General features: G+C 46.3%; 1 protein-coding gene and 1 long non-coding RNA gene across 3 annotated transcripts in view; one reads left to right on the top strand and one right to left on the bottom strand.

The window, feature by feature from the left end:
• Positions 1-1,655: 1,655 nt before the first annotated feature.
• On the bottom strand, positions 1,656-12,171 carry LOC116653349 (uncharacterized). 2 transcript variants are annotated; one of them, XR_004306968.2, is made up of 3 exons: positions 12,072-12,171; positions 8,868-9,019; positions 1,656-2,909 (listed from the first exon to the last, which is right to left on the bottom strand). It is a non-coding gene; the product is annotated as an uncharacterized LOC116653349 (long non-coding RNA). The 2 variants fall into 2 exon arrangements; XR_014945568.1 differs by lacking the exon at positions 1,656-2,909 and adding an exon at positions 3,095-3,353.
• The window catches only part of DDRGK1 (DDRGK domain containing 1), a 30,062-nt gene continuing 26,656 nt past the window's right edge, over positions 12,130-15,535 (top strand). The window contains exon 1 of the mRNA XM_015863025.3: positions 12,130-12,247. Coding sequence (XP_015718511.2) covers positions 12,160-12,247 — 88 coding nt within the window. The 5' untranslated portion in view covers positions 12,130-12,159. The remainder of the gene's footprint in view (positions 12,248-15,535) is intronic.

The raw sequence follows: 15,535 nt of genomic DNA, 5'->3' as shown, positions 1-15,535 counted from the left end.
AGAAAGTGAAAAGTTGGTTTTGTGTGTGGGGTTTTCTTTCCCATTAGTGAAAAGGGATGGTTTAGTGACTGTGTTGGTTAGGCTTATGTACCACAAGCTGTGAGGGATGTTAACAGAGGCTTAAAACAGGCCTTGCTCTTGATGCAGATATTTTGCATAGCCTACTGAGTGTCTGGCTGGCATTTCAGCCCTCTGGAAATCCAGACACGTGGGTTCTACTCCCTACCCTACCAATGTCACTTCCCATGTCCCTGAGAAAGTCACTCAGGCTTAGATGTAGTCAGGCAACCTTGCTGTTAACCAATGTTTTAATGAGCAACCAGAAAGAGGACTGTTCCACCTGAGAAGCCATCATTGTGTTTAACTGCACAGCAGAGCGGGTAAGGGTCATTCAAAATTAATGAAAATTTAACTTTTCCAATGCTTTTACAGAGAAAGAAGTGTGTTAAGAAAGTGCTCGCTGGGTTGCAGGGAGATTAAGTTGTGGATGGCTGAGTCATAGAATTATAGCATCGCAGAATCATGGGCTCAAGCTGGAAAGGACCCACAAGGGCCAAATAAACCAAAGGCCCTCGGCCACTCCTCACACCTCTTGCCCTCCAGACCCTTCTCAATCTTTATAGCTCTCCATTGGATGCTCTCTAATAGTTCTATGTCCTTCTTATCTTGTAGTGCCCAAAACTGCACACAGTAAGAGCCACTACACCTGCAAGGATCTCCGAGTTAATATTCTCTGCCAGTTTTATGGTCTATCATTCAGAGCTGGCTTACAATCAGCAAGGGGAACACTGGCTGTGCTTTGAGCTGTACAGCTGTATTACAGATGTGCACTTCACTACTTGGATGGACCTCACGGGTCCCAGAGGATGGGATGCCAGGTTTGGCTACATGAGCTACAGGAATGTGGGGCATCCCTTCCGGCTCTTCTGGTTTTAAGCTTTTTTGATAACTGTCAAAATTAGCTGTGCAGCATATGGTGAGGTTATGAAGAGCTGATATTTGGCATGTGTCTGGAAACTGGTGGGCTTCCAAGTAACAAAGTCCAGTCCATCTTATTTATTCTCTGGGTCAGGATGCAAAGCCAGCAGAGAAAGGAAAAAAAGAAAGGGGAATATAAAAGCCAAGAAAAGGAGATGAAAATACCAGCATGGAAAGTTTAAACACATCGTGACATAATGTATCAGTTCAGCTCTTATCTGGACTTCTTTCTTGTGTATCTTCATGGAGAATATCATCTGCTGTTGTATTCCAGTATTGGTGTCCTGCATGGGTGGGAGGTTTGCAACAGCACATCTAACAGAATCAGGTATCTAGAAGCTAACAGCATGTTTTGAAAGGAGTTTGTAAATTGCAATCAGGAATGGAAGAAAGATTTGCATGCCATGCAGAAGGGATGTAAAGACAGGTGGGTGACCAAGATGGGGTGTGTGGCACTGCAGGTGTTCCTGCTGTTGCTCTTCCAGATATGTCCCTCCAATGTCTTTGGCAGAGACATCAAGGCATTGATCCTCAGCTGCTCTGTGGGAGTTTGTCTGTACTTTCTCCTTTCCTGGCTTTGCTTCTATTTTTTTATAAAAAACAGTTTTGTTTTGTGTATTATTTTTTTTAACATGGCCTAACAAAGCTCCAGATAATGACAAACAAGTGAGCAAGACTTCTGGCACAAGCAAACAAGATTTAATCTGTCAGCCCGTGGGTGGATGGAGCAGGATGGTTCTGGCTCTATTCTCTTAAGGTGGCTCCTTCAATCCCCAGAGCTGCTTAAAATAAAGCAGATGGGAATACAGAATTATCCTCGGTGCTGAAATACAGCGCATCATCCAGAAGGTGTTGCTTTTTGTGGAATCTGTGATCTGACACACACGCTATATCCACACTAGTTATTAAAGCACCAAAACAACTGCCCAAACAATTAAATCGACAATGCTGGAGCCAGTGCGCCAATCCTTCAGCAATTCTTGAGGTCAGTTTAAGGGCTGAGATGAATGGAGGAGACCAGTTGGCCTCAGGGTCAAAGAACAGCTTGGTCCTGGTTGGTTTACTCATAGATGCAACCACAGTGCATAGACCCAGAAGATGAAGCAGTATATCAGTAGGCTTGTTTTACAGAAATATTTGGTATCAAAGCTTCTAGCACATGGCTGGGTTCTGGCCAGGGTTTCACTGAGTGGATTTAGAACAAAACTTAGAAGCTGTTTAAATGACTCCATCAGCAAACACCCCAAACCCAAGAACAAACACCAAGCTTTAAGCAGGGAAGTGCTGGGACCACATGAGCATTTGCAGCATTCCTCCACGCAGGTTTTATTATCTGTATCCTGCACCTGGGGAAACTGAGACACAAAGAGTCGCAACTGATTTTAGGCAAGCAGCACCCATTGGAATGAGCTGAGGAGCTCCTCTTCAGCCTCCCAGCCTTCCTGCACAATCCCTTTTGACATCTAAGGGATGATTTCTATAGGTTTTTTTGGTGCTACACATGAAAATAGGGTATGATGGGGATTTTCAGGTTTGACTGGACTCTGATCACCTAATCAATGACCCTGCTATAGCAGGGGGATTGGCTAGGTTACTTTTAAAGGTCATTTCCAATGAAAACAATTCTATGATTCTCACCAGACTTACTATGGGATGGAGACGACCTCAGGGACTTCAGAAAGTGATGACTACAGGATGACAGGAAAATCCATCACTGGGGGAGTCTCCAAAACCAATTTTCCCAGCTCTTGTTCATAGGGTTGCAGATGGCACCAGAGGACACAGCAGGCTGAGAGCTGAACTCAATGATAGCAGTGAAGGGACAGGGCTAAGTGGAGGTAAAATAGCATTTTGGTGTTTCCCTGCCTGGGAACAGGAGTCTGCATTCAGCTCTACTTCTCAGGGTTATTTTTGGTCTTCTGTTGAAATGCCTATAAAAGAAAGAAAGAAAGAAAGAAAGCCACACAATATAACTGCAATGACACGCCAGGATATTTCCATTTCTTTTTGGCTGAATCTCCCAGGGTTGGATGTTTCCTGAGGACAGGGAAAGATGGATGGGAAGGCTGAAGAATGAAAATGTTTGCAAAAGCAAGCTTATTTATTTATTTATTGTTAACACGAAGCTATATAAACACGGCAAGGTGTAAGATCAGGCTGTAAGACTGAGTTGTGGTCTTACTGCAACTTATTGCAGCGCTTCCAGGAGTGCAGGAGGAGCTCACATGTGCAGGGAGCAAAGGCAGTGCTGAGATGCAGAGATCTCTAGATAATGAGCTGGCCTCGTTTCCAGAAGAACTGCCAGAATGAAATGGGGTCTCTCCTCCATTTATTCAGCTGAATTGGCTAGTTAAAACCTCTCCATCTGTGCCATTCTTGTGATGGGGAAAAAAAAAAAAGGGGGGGGGGGGGAGGGAATGAAATAGAAAAGGAATATGATATTATTTGCATATATAAATGAACAGAATAAACATTTCCTGCTTGACCATCCCCTTCCCTATTGAATCCACAGAGCCGAATGCTTCCTTTGATTAGGGGCATCTCCCAAAGACCAGGCAAGGCACAGAGTCTGTCTTGAAGAGCTCCTGATCTGCTGTCAGTGGGGCCATGGGCATCCAACCCATACCAGTGTTACCAACACGTTCTCCTTGAAAATGCTGAAGAGCCAAGAACAAGTTCTAAACCAGGCTAATGAGATTTGAAATGGAAGGGTGGCAAAGCTGTGCTGTACTGTCAAGAGGAAATGAGGAAAGGTGAGAGCTGTCTGAAGTTTCCCTTGCACCAACATATCCTTGGCCCCAGCAAAAACCACCTTTCCCAGCCATCTGGCTACCTCTAATGATACTATCCCATTCTGACGCAGGGGCTATACAGAGCATTGCTGACCCTTCAGCTCTATAGTTTCTCCCTGTCCATTGTAAAATACAGGAAGAAATAGCTTCAATGTAATCACCTTTACCAGAAAACAGAGCCTGAATGCCACCCTGCTGGGATAGGATGGCTTCGCTGCAACACTTTGCGGGGTCAACATGCATACAAATCAAATGCCTGCATCTCCAGTGTTAAGAGATCACTTAGGGCTGTAGGGTTAGGATTGAAGAGTCTAATAAGGGGAAAGAATTAAGTCTGCAATCACTTGGACTGATTTAAATTAGGTTTTTCCTCTTGCTTTGATTAAAATAAGCTGATTTTCCTTTCCACCTGTGCTTCTTATGCAGGCAGAATTTCCATTAACTTCAGCCAATGCTCTTTTTGACTTCTTGAAGCTAAAATTTCATGGCATGCCTTCATCTGGTTGCCAGGAGTTGCCTTAGCAGGTTGTGATTCCTGTGATAATAACTATAGCATCTCAAAGCTTCGTATACCAGCCACCTCTGTCACCAAATGGTCCTCCTGCATGCCTTTCTTCTGTCTTATTAAGGAGCACTGACCTTTGCTATTCATTACAGAATGATAATGAATATTCACCACCAAGCAGTGATCACACTGGGCTCACAGTGTCCCCAGGAACGCTTAGTTCAGCTATTAAGAAGACCTGTATTGTGATAGCGAGTGTGATGAGATGGAAGTGTTTAGGGTGGGGGATGAGTCCCATTTCTGGGGGCTTTAGGACACACAGACAAATACCAGGGATGCAGTGGACAGAATGGAGGCTGGTTTGGAGCACAGAGATGGGCTGCTGACTACCCATTGCATACCATGAGAACAGAGCTTTGGAAGCCTTCCAATGACTTCTACCACTACTAATCAAATAAAAGGAAGAGCACAATGTTTAATAGCCTAATTCTCAAGCTCTGGTCTAATCATCCAGTGATTAAATCAAAGAGAAGACAACCCGTAAGCTGGGCTGTCACCACCAGCCACAGAAGCAAGCTTCCAGCCCCATGTTAATGGCACAGTAGACATCACCCCTCCCCACCACAGCCTTGATGTGCTCATCAATCTCCACGCAATCCTCCAGCAGCCACACTGAGCTCAGCCCCAACACTTTGCACCCAGGCTGTGGGTGGAATAATGCCCAGCACTGGGGTCAGATGTGCCTGCAGAACAGGCTGGACTCTCAACCATGGATTTACAGCCCTACATCCTCCAGCTGTGGTGTCTGCAGCCTCCAGGTTTCCTTTAAATGGGTTTGAAAACAAAGATGCAAATCTAAGGGGGAAAGATCCGTTGACCACAGAGCCTCAACCACTATGCTGCCCTCCACCATGGGAGGTTTCCTTCTCCCACTGTGATCCAGCCAGTGTGAGCCAATGTCATCCAGGAGAAAAGCAAGGAGAGAGGAAAAAAAAAATCAAATGTTCCACTTCCAGTCGGTAAAATAAATGGTTGCTTGATTTTTTTAAAGTTTAAAATAGAAACAACTCTCAGGGCTAATGTTTTGCATGAAAAAAAACCCACTGCTTCTGAGGTTGAAATATTACCTTAAAATGAATGAGCGCTGTGGGTGTCTGAAGCACAAACGAGCCCCAGGTTCTGGTTGTTGTTCTCAGAGTTAATTTCAGCCACCAGCACACATCTGCAGCCCTCACCTCATCACAGGACAACCAGCATCCACCCTGCAGCACAGCACAGCACCCCAGTGCTTACAACAGCTATGCTGCATCCTCCCCTTAGAAGCACAGACTGAGAGGTAGATTTGAACTCATTTGAGCTCTTCTCACTTTTATTTTAGACAGCAGCGATGTGAAACCAGACTTTGCCTCTTGTTTTTAATGCACCAGACTTCTTTTTTTAGCAGAGCAGCTACACCTGTCTCTTGCCACGGGTCTGATGAGCGGATACCAGCCATGCTGATAATGCCTGACTTATCAGAGCAGGATCTCTGCACCCAAATGTCATGAAAGCTTTACCTCCCTACAGTTCACCAGCTCACCCCCAGCCCCACTGTTCCTCACGGGGTTTCCCACCTGCAAACTTCTCTTGTTTCATAGGTAAGGTTTTCAGCCCCAGCTGATCTCCACCCTCTCAACCATTCCATGCAAGGTAACAGCAGCTGCAGAGATGTGTAGCAATGAGAGCTGGTGGGGCTGCAGCTTGCATGCCTTGCTGGGAGTGGGGAGCTCAGGGCACGGAGCAAGAGGTGCTGGGTTCAATCAGCCAAAGCAATGAGGAAGAAGCAAGAAAGGAAGCTAAGAAAGGCTAGTGGATCCCTCTCCACACACCAGTAATGGTATGTAAGCCTTTTTCTGTCTTATCTCTTGGCATTTACTGGCACAACAAGAGAACCTCTTTGTGCTCTTTGCCTTTATCAGTAACACCATCCAGCACAAAGTCATTCATCCCCTGGACTGGATCAAAGTCAATGCTTTTGGCTACAGGAAAATCTGACAGTACCTCACTGAATTCTGCTGGTGCTTGGTGAGAAAACCTCCATTGTCCAGGGCATGAAACTGTGACCTCCCAAAGCTCTTTGTGTGTTCTCCAATATGGCAGACAGAAAAGTTAGGATGGATTTCATCAGGCATTTGAGATAAATCCCCGGCACCTTTCTGGAAACTTCTTTTGGATCATGCTTAAAATTCAGCAGGTTCCCATCCATCTTCTTCTCACATCTCGTGCTAATTGTGAGCCATCACCAACTAGATATGCAGCCTAATCAGAAAACAAATCTAGCAAACATCAAGCAATGGATTCAACCACAGAGATGTGTCACAGGAAATATCCCTCAGAAAGCTGATTTCCAAAGGCAAAGCAGCAGGTAAACATTTACCTTCCATCAGATGAAAGCAAATGGAAATACCTGCATCACTGCAAGTCAGTGACAGCCCGTAATAAACAACAGATCAAGTACATATATGCCCCAAAGGACTTGTTACTTTTGAAAGTCATACCAGGGAAAGCAGGTATTCTTCAGTACTGTCGCTGGCAGGCGTTTCCAGTTTCACAACAGCATATCAAGAAAGAAAATAAGCAGCAATAAGCCCTCTGAAAGGCCAGCCATTACAAGAATACAGGCAGCCAACAGAGCTGCCACAGATTCTGTTTTCAGAATTCATGGTTTTATTAAGGCAAGTACAGGATCGGGTGCTCTGCTATAGAAGTTGTTGGCTTCCAGCACTAAGCACTTATTTCTCAGCAAACCAGAAATCATGAAGTCACAACACCAGGGAACGTTTTCCTTTGCTGGGTCATTTTGTGTGGAACAGAGCTGAGAAAATAAAGGAAAAATGCAACTTCAAACCTTTGTGGTAACATTCCCATCTAAACCCCAGTACAGACCTGGGACCTACTTCACCTCATACCCTGCTTTTTCCTTAATCATTTGGTTTTGAGTGGCAGATGAAATGTCTTGTGGGACCACTGGTTTTATGTCTCTCTCCAGGGGATCCAGTTCAACTTCTTTTCCTTTAGGCTTTGCAGCTTGGAGCAAAGATTGTTCCTGAACAGCTTGACCTCTGCTGGAGACAGATCTCTGCAGAAACAGACCCCTACAAAAGTACTTTTGTAGCTGCTATGTGGGCATAAATGGTACCTGGGATTTCCTGTTCTTTTTTTCAGAGGCTCCAGGCTTTAACAATTCAGTGTATGCTGTAAGACAGACAGACAGACACAGCAAAAGGCTTCTCGTAGCCCCTGGCAAAGACTATCCACCAGTGCTCGTCTTTTCTCACCTACCAGTGGGGAGCAAGCTGTATTTCCTAACAAAATGTGCTACAGAGCCTTTGGAATTGTTCTGATAGTTGAAAGTTATCATAGAATCATAGAACTGGGTTGAAAAGGGCCACAATGACCATCTAGTTTCAACTATGCTAAGTCCAGGGTTGTCAAATACCAGACCAGGCTGCCCAGAGCCACATCCAGCTTGGCTTTGAATGCATCCAGGGATGGGGCATCCACAACCTCCCTGGGCAGCCTGTTAAGTTGACCCCACATGGAAGGAAGACTGGACAATATTTCAGGGAAAGATCTGATTCCTCCTCCAAAACATTCTGCATCTTGAAATGAGCCCTGAAACCTTGCTGCGTTGGCTATTGAAGGCAGCAAGGTACACAACGACATGTGCCCCAAGCCTAATTCAGCCTAACATTCCTTGCAGCTTTACGTTCCCCCATTTATCCATAGATCTGGTACAGCACAGACAGTTGCTCTGATCTTTCTCTCACGCTGCCAAATTAACACTAGCGAGGAGCACCACATGTTGGAGACAGCAGGCAGTTCAGCTGAGATGTGCAAGGCATGGGATGAACACAGCACCAGCAAGATCCAAGTAGCTCCCCATCCTGCTGGACCCACACAAAGGGCTCTTATTTTAAGGACTGTTTTTCCCAATAAAAACAGTACCTTTTCAACAGTACCTGCTCCCTCCAGCAACATAATCTATTTAGATCAGTCCCAGAGGGAGAGAGAGGTAGCCTGCCAGCTCTCAGTGCTTCATGTTGTTTAAGTAGGAAAGCAAATATTCCACCTCACTGATGCAGTTTGCTAAGCTCCTGGCCAGCCATCAGCTGCTGAAGGTGCACTCTATCCTTTCATGCAGGTACTTGTTCTTATTCAGGACAGGCAGACAGATGCATAAAGAAGCATGGAGAAGTCTGGCATCACCAGAAGCACTGCAGAAGCTGGGTTCCCTGGCCCATTTCATCATGAGCTCATTGGAAGGCAGAGGAATGGAGAGAAAAGCAAGAAGTCTTTAGGAGGAGAGAAGCTTTGCCCCAGAGGAGACATCTAGGAGGACCAGAACTTCACCTCCAGCCAAGGCAAAGCAAAAACGGCTCATGTGTTGCATCCAGAAGGAGAAATGCAGGCTATGATTCAAGCAGCTAACGCTGAAACCAAATGTTAAATGGTGAGCAACACTCACATTAAGTGGAGTTTGCAATCCAGCTAAGCGCACTCGATCTAAGTAACTTGGCTAGAAAAACATATTTTTGCAGCTAAAGCCTTACCTCGAGCAGTAATCACATTAGATTTGCAAATTCCCATCAGCTCCTGGGGCCAATTCAAGACATATTGCTGCATTACAACAGCCGTGCTCTTCTAGCAGGGTTGTGCACAGCAAAGGTCAGGGCAGGTTATCCTGGATTTCTCCAACGTGCATCTGTGCAGCAGAAATAAAGCTATGTTTCAACATCACTTTCCTTAGTGCTGGTGGACACCCCAATCATAGAATCACAGAATGGCCCAGGTTGGAAGGGATCTCAAGGATCATGAATCTCCAACACCCACCCCCCACAGGCAGTGCTGCCAACCTCCACATTTAATACCAGACCAGGCTGCCCAGCACCCCATGCAACCTGGTCTTGAGCACCTCCAGGGATGGAAGGGATTCATGAGGACCATTGAGTCCAATTCCCAGTGCCACAAAGGACAGCCTAAAATCACAGTCACTTTTTCCACCACTTCGACCCCAGTGCTGCTAAGGACCAGCGGCCACTCACTCTGCCATCTGAGTCACAGCTCTGTCACCCATTTGCTTCAGATGGAGATGAGTGCCCTGAGAACAAGACAGCTTTTTTAATTAAATGCGTTTTAATTGAAACAAGTGAACCGACAGATGAAATTAAACCGGGGCTGCAGTGACAGACTTCTTAACTAATGCCTTCTAAAGCGGTTACGATTTACATATTGAAGAGATACAGGAAGCTCATTAAAGCTGGAACAAACTGCTTGGCAGGCCAGGATAGGAGGAGGGGGAGATGGCTGTGCCACCACAGCCACACTGGATGAAAGATATCCAGAATGATAGCAGCTACTTGGAGGTTAATCAAGATGCTGTTTGTGTCATGGCTGTCCTCCCCAGGACTGACTTTGTGAAGAAGGTCAATGATTTTATCTCTGATATTCAGCCACAAAATGCCAGGCACAGAACAGTAACTACCCTGGTGTTGAGAGCGAGGACATACAAACCTGCACACCCTGCACGGCTTCATTGAGGTCTTGGTTTTGCTTCAGTACACACCAAGAAATGGTGGAGAATCCCTTCTCACCCACACTGCTCTTGAGGCTTAACCCAGCGCTCTGCCTGCTGGGCTGAGTCATGCCACAAAGGTAAATCCTCCTCTGCAGATACGCAGCAGGAGAGCCTCAGAATTTCAGTCCTATGGATTTTGCTTCAGGAATGTGTGGCCTTTAATCCCCTATCAGCACAGCAGTCCCCACCCCCAAACACTTCTGAAGACTCACTCAAGGAAATCTTGGGTTGCTTTTAGATTTCTATTTTTATGGCATTATTTGTCTCAGATCTTCCCCCAGCTTTTAAGAAGAAATAGGCCCTGAGATGATCTCCAGAGCTCACACCCTGCACCATTCAGGTGTATATCTGTCCCAGATAGCAGCTGGGAATATCTGAATGTCTGTTCAAGAAGCAGCTGGGATGAGCAGGTAATCAAGATCTTCAGAGCAGAAATGAATGGCCATGGAATACATCACCGTCAGGCAAAGCCTGTGATGGCTTCAAACCTAGAACACCTCCTGATGTGCCATGGACTCTAAAGCAGGAGGATGGAGATGAATAGGAACCATCCCATGGTGAGAAACAAGTTCATAGAATCATAGAATAGGCCTGACTTGAAAAGGACCACAATGATCATCTATTTTCAACCCCCCTGCTATGTGCAGACCTCTCACCATCTGATCCTGCCGTTCTGAGTGCTTCCTGGAAGGTGCTGGCACAAAGAAGTGGATGCAGTAATGCATCCATTCGCTCACACATTTGTGGATGAGTGTTTGGAAGATTACCATAGGTACGTATCCAAGTGGCAGGGAGCAGGCACAGAAAAGCGTTATTTCACTCTGTGAATGTATTGTTACATGAAGGTTACATCTATACTGTAAATCTGGCCACGTTCAAGCACTGGAAAGTAATCATCCATGCAGGAAAACTGTTCCCTGGGACAAATTTGAGTGCTCTTTTGCTTTTTCCTAGATAATTACCAGGTATGGAACAGTCCAAGAATACCTCCCGGCAGCCAGTTCACATCCAGCCACCTTCTTCTGGAAAGCAAGATGCTTTTCAAGACCAGCAAGGACGAGGGCATTTTGTGCCAGCTGGCCAAAGGGCTCAGGGCACATTTCTTTCCTGGCCCCAAAAACTGTCAGCGTCAGGATCAAGCAATGAGGAAATTGCTTGGGTTTGCAGATTTGGGATTGCTTCAGCCTCACTGTAGTGCAGTATTTGCACTGAGTGGGATGAGGTTAACTCGCTAACACCCACAGCTCGTCATAGCCTTCACACAGCCCTACTAATTCACAAAGGTTTTCTTAGCATCTTGGTAGGGAGTCAGGCTCAAAGCCTCCTTTGACTATGACAGAAACCAGAGGAATGCTTTGCTTACTAAAGGAACCAGAGGGACTTTCACAGATCTAAACAAGGAAAAATACAGAAAGGCATCTGAGAGACAGAGCCCCAGGGATGCAATATGGTTCTGAGGAAGACCCAGGTGGCACAACCAAACCCGAGCTGAGTAACTGAGTCACTTTCATCTCCCGCAGAGTTGAAGCCGTTTCTATATGGCATAATGGTGACACCTACAGGAAAAACCCATCTTCTACCTCTGCATCCCACCGAGGCTCAGATGACAGCACATCTTTAAGACGACCGTGCTATTAAAGGACTATGTAAGCAAATAAAAGCTGTACCACTCGTACAAACAAGGGTTGGCTGCAGACCAAGGTCGTTTAGGTGGATGATGACAGAACAGCATCCAGAAGCAACCATCTCCTTTTTACACCAGGGAAGAAATGACAGCAAGTCAAGCAATCAAGCAAAGAAACAGAAGTAAAACCACCGCAGTCATGCTTCTTTCTGGTTTTAAGCTCAAGGAGGGAAGGTTTAGATTGGATGTGAGGGGAATGTTCTTCACAGAGAGAGGCTGTGGGTGCTCTGTAACCAAGCTGGATTAGGGTTAGAACTACATGATCCTTGAGGTCCCTTCCAACCCGGTTAATACTGTGATTCTGTGGATGGGGCCCCGGATAACATGGGTGAATGTGAAGATTGAAGGCCTCGGGGTCACTTCCAACCCCAACCATTCCATGCTTAGGTTATATTAGACTAATATCACCGTATCACCAGCTCAACCACCCTCACAGCTCTCACTCCGCCCTCACTCAGCCTGAGGCACCTCCTCCATCTTACGGACGGAACGTACCAAGTGCTGCCCTCCCCTTCCCCTTCTCCATCCCCCCCGCTGCCGGGTGGCGGTGGTTGCGGTGGGGCGGGCCGTGCCGGCGCTGAGGATGGACGCGGTTCTTCTCGCCGTTGTGGCCGTGTTTCTTGCCGTCCTTCTTTTCTTCGCCACCCGTTTCCACCGCTCGGTTCCGGCAGGTGGGTCGGGGTGACACGGCCGGGATCGCGGCCTATAACCCTGGTTCTCCTCTCCCATAGGGGTGGGGATGGGGGTTGTCTCCTTGGTAACTGTGTGTATGGGGGGGAGGAGGCCTCGGCTCAGGCCTTCCCCTGCAATGGGCACGGCTCTGTTTGGGGATGGGATGATGCAGCATTTCCAACTCTGCGTGGCCTTGTTAACAAGAATTACGGTGCTTCAGGGGTCGTTTTATGTTCGCTTCAAAGAGTTCTGGAGGTCCCCTCAGTCCAGCCCCTCTCCCCTCCCCACCCCCCCCCCCCCCAAACCCCCCTATAGCAGTTCTCTATAGTGGGGAACACAGGAAAGCATGCAAGTGGGTTTGGATACATCCCCACCTCCCCTGTGGGCAATTCCTCCTTGTTCTTCTATAGAACTTGGGCTCTGTTTTGTGCCCTCTGCCCCTTGTCCTGATTCTGGGCACCACTGAAAACAGCCTGGCCCCATCCACTTGGCACCCATTCATTTCATGTTGATAAGCGCTGATGATGATGAGTCTATTGGGTGACTTAAGTCTCTATGGATCAATTGAAAAGCAGGGTCAACCAGCAGATCAGGCTGCCCAGACCCACATCCAGCCTGGCCTTGAATGCCTGCAGGGATGGGGCATCCACAGCCTCCTTGGGCAACCTGTTCCAGTGTGTCACCACCCTCTGAGTGAAAATCTTCCTCCTAAGATCCAACCTAAACCTTCCCTGTCTCAGTTTAAAACCATCCCCCCTTGTCCTATCCCTGTCCACCCTCATAAACAACCATTCCCACTCCTGTTTATACTCTGCCTTCAAGTATTGGAAGGCCACAATGAGGTCCCCCCACAGCCTTCTCCAGGCTAAACAATCCCAGTTCCCTCATTTCTTCATAAGGGAGGTGCCCCAGCCTTCTGATTATCTTGACTCCTCATTGCTTAGAGCTGATCATCTGGGAAAACTCTGTGATTCCTGCCCCGGAGAAATGAGGCTGCTGGAGATGAATTATTTCCTGAGCTCGACTTGTGTTATAACTTACATAAATCATAAGCTGTGAGGCTGGGGAGGATTTCTTTTTCTCTCCCTCTCAAGCCTATAAAATCCGAACTTAATTGAAGCCTAGAGCTGTTGTTTTAAATGATATGACTCCTCAGGAAGCTTCCATGCTATTTTTGAGCAGCCTGGTTACAATTAGTTTATATTAAGAATAATGCCGTTGTTTTGAAGTCATTTCTTCAGCGTCATCGTTGTGACACTTCCTGATTGGTCTCGCCTTTTACTATACTGCTTGAAGAGAATGGACAGCCTGTTTTCTATCAGTAAAAGCTCCTCTGTGGCATTTCAGTGTGCAGGGCTGACTTCATTCTCTTTGCATAACAGAAATCATTTTTCACAACTGCTGAGGTGTGTTAATTCCTTTTCCTTTGTCTTAGGTAGAAAAGGAAGCTGCTGCAGTCCTGCTGCTCAGTGTATCCTATTGCATGGAAAGAACTTGAAACAAGGGGAGCTTGACCTTATGGTGGTAGCCCTCCCTTCTTAGAATGTTTGAGACTTGGGGGATGATGACTCTTTATGCTCTCACTTGCAGAATTACACTTCAACATCTTCAGAAACAGCCTGCTCAAACTTTGTATTTCCTGAGAAAGGTCACTTCAAGCAAAATCATGCCTGAGCTTGTTCTGCTGAGGGTAGAAAAAAGGCAGCCTTGCTGGGTTTGACGCACGTGTGGCATATCTGTTTGGAAACAGGCCCTGGTAGGATAAGCAGCACCGTGCAGAAGTGCTACTTCAGGGACACTGAGTAAGCTTCCACCTGTTGCATTTTGAGTCACTTTCTCATTGAACTTCACAGGATGGGTTTGCAGGAAGGTGAAAGATACTGGATGCTGTAAATACAGAGTAAAGTGTAGCTGGTGCTTAAGGGTGCAGCAGGTGGAGCTCTGCTCTCCCTGCTGTCTTGAGGACTGTCTCGAAACTTGCCAGCCCAGGTGTTACACCGATGGACTTGCTTATCTGATAGAACTGAGTACAACGTGCTGTGATAGGCAAAAGATTGCTTATCAGGGGAAAATGTATTTGCTCTGAGCAAGTGGAAATTTACATAGTTTCGGAAAGGAGCAGGTTTCTACCTGGGGGTTGTCAAATTAAGTCCTAGAAAGCCAAGGTGCTGAAAGATTTCACAGTATTCATTGCAGTGATAGGACAGTGGTGCTTCGCATCCAGTTTAGGAAAGAGTTCTGTTCTCAGAGCAAAGTTCTGCTGTTTCTCTAAGAGCTCTGATAGCAGAAGTGCAGACTCACAGCTACTGCTGTGCAGTGCCTGACAAGCTGGGTGAAATAATTACTGCCTCTGCACTGAACTGATGTCTCTGAAAATGCAGAGCTCATCCCCCTGCACCCTGAAATGAGGTTTTTGCTCTTGTTTTTTGGTTCCTTGGCCTTTTGGAAAGCTGATAGCAGGGATCTTAAAGCTTAGAATAAAAGCTACACCAAGCTTTGTTGAAGCATCATTCATTTTCCAGACGTCTCTTTAATATTTTGTTTGTATTGCCTGTTAATTGAGGGCTTTATCTAATTAATTTCTTCTGGCCTGCCTTTCTGCAAACCATCAAGCAACTCCCGGATCAATTTGTCTGACCTATATAATGTTGGTCATTGAGTTTCACTTGGATGGCTCCGTATCAAGTCTAATTAGTTCTTGTGTGACTAATCTATGCATGAACTGGCTAGCCTGGGGTGCCGCTCAGTCTGAGACCTCTGCAGCTACAGGAAAATGAACTGAGATATATCCAGATAATCACAGCAGCTAAACCACACCCTGTGCTGCAGGAGGGGAGGTGAAAAACACTAGGGCCTAACCTGACAGATAGTCATGCTTGACCCCAAATCTGACAGTCAATCCAGTTCTGAGAATACAAGTAAGGTAGTTTATAAGTGTATTCTCTGCTTGCAACCACCAGTCACACCCCTGCTCAGTCTGTTATTTCCAGAGCATGGGGGAGTGGAAAGAGAAGGAGAGCACATTAAGTATATTGGAAAGAGCAGGTGAGTCCTGAGCTGCACAGACATATCTTTGACCCCTGACACTGCAGGTATAAGCACGTTGCACATAGATGAGGTGATTCTTTTCTCCTCCCCCTCACGAAGGATGGATGGATATGCAAGTAATAAACATGTTTCCCAGATGATTTCCAGCTGAACGCTTTGCAAAGCGAAGCTGCAGGCAGTGGGAAAGAAGGAGATGCAGTAAAGTGTATCTTCTTATGCTGAATTACAAGCTGTTATGT

Source organism: Coturnix japonica, chromosome 4 (genome assembly GCF_054131305.1).
Source record: "Coturnix japonica strain WE chromosome 4, WE-NBRP24, whole genome shotgun sequence".
Lineage (NCBI taxonomy): Eukaryota > Metazoa > Chordata > Aves > Galliformes > Phasianidae > Coturnix > Coturnix japonica.
The sequence above is the reverse complement of the archived record's forward strand: the minus strand, read 5'-3'. Positions and strand labels throughout refer to the sequence as shown.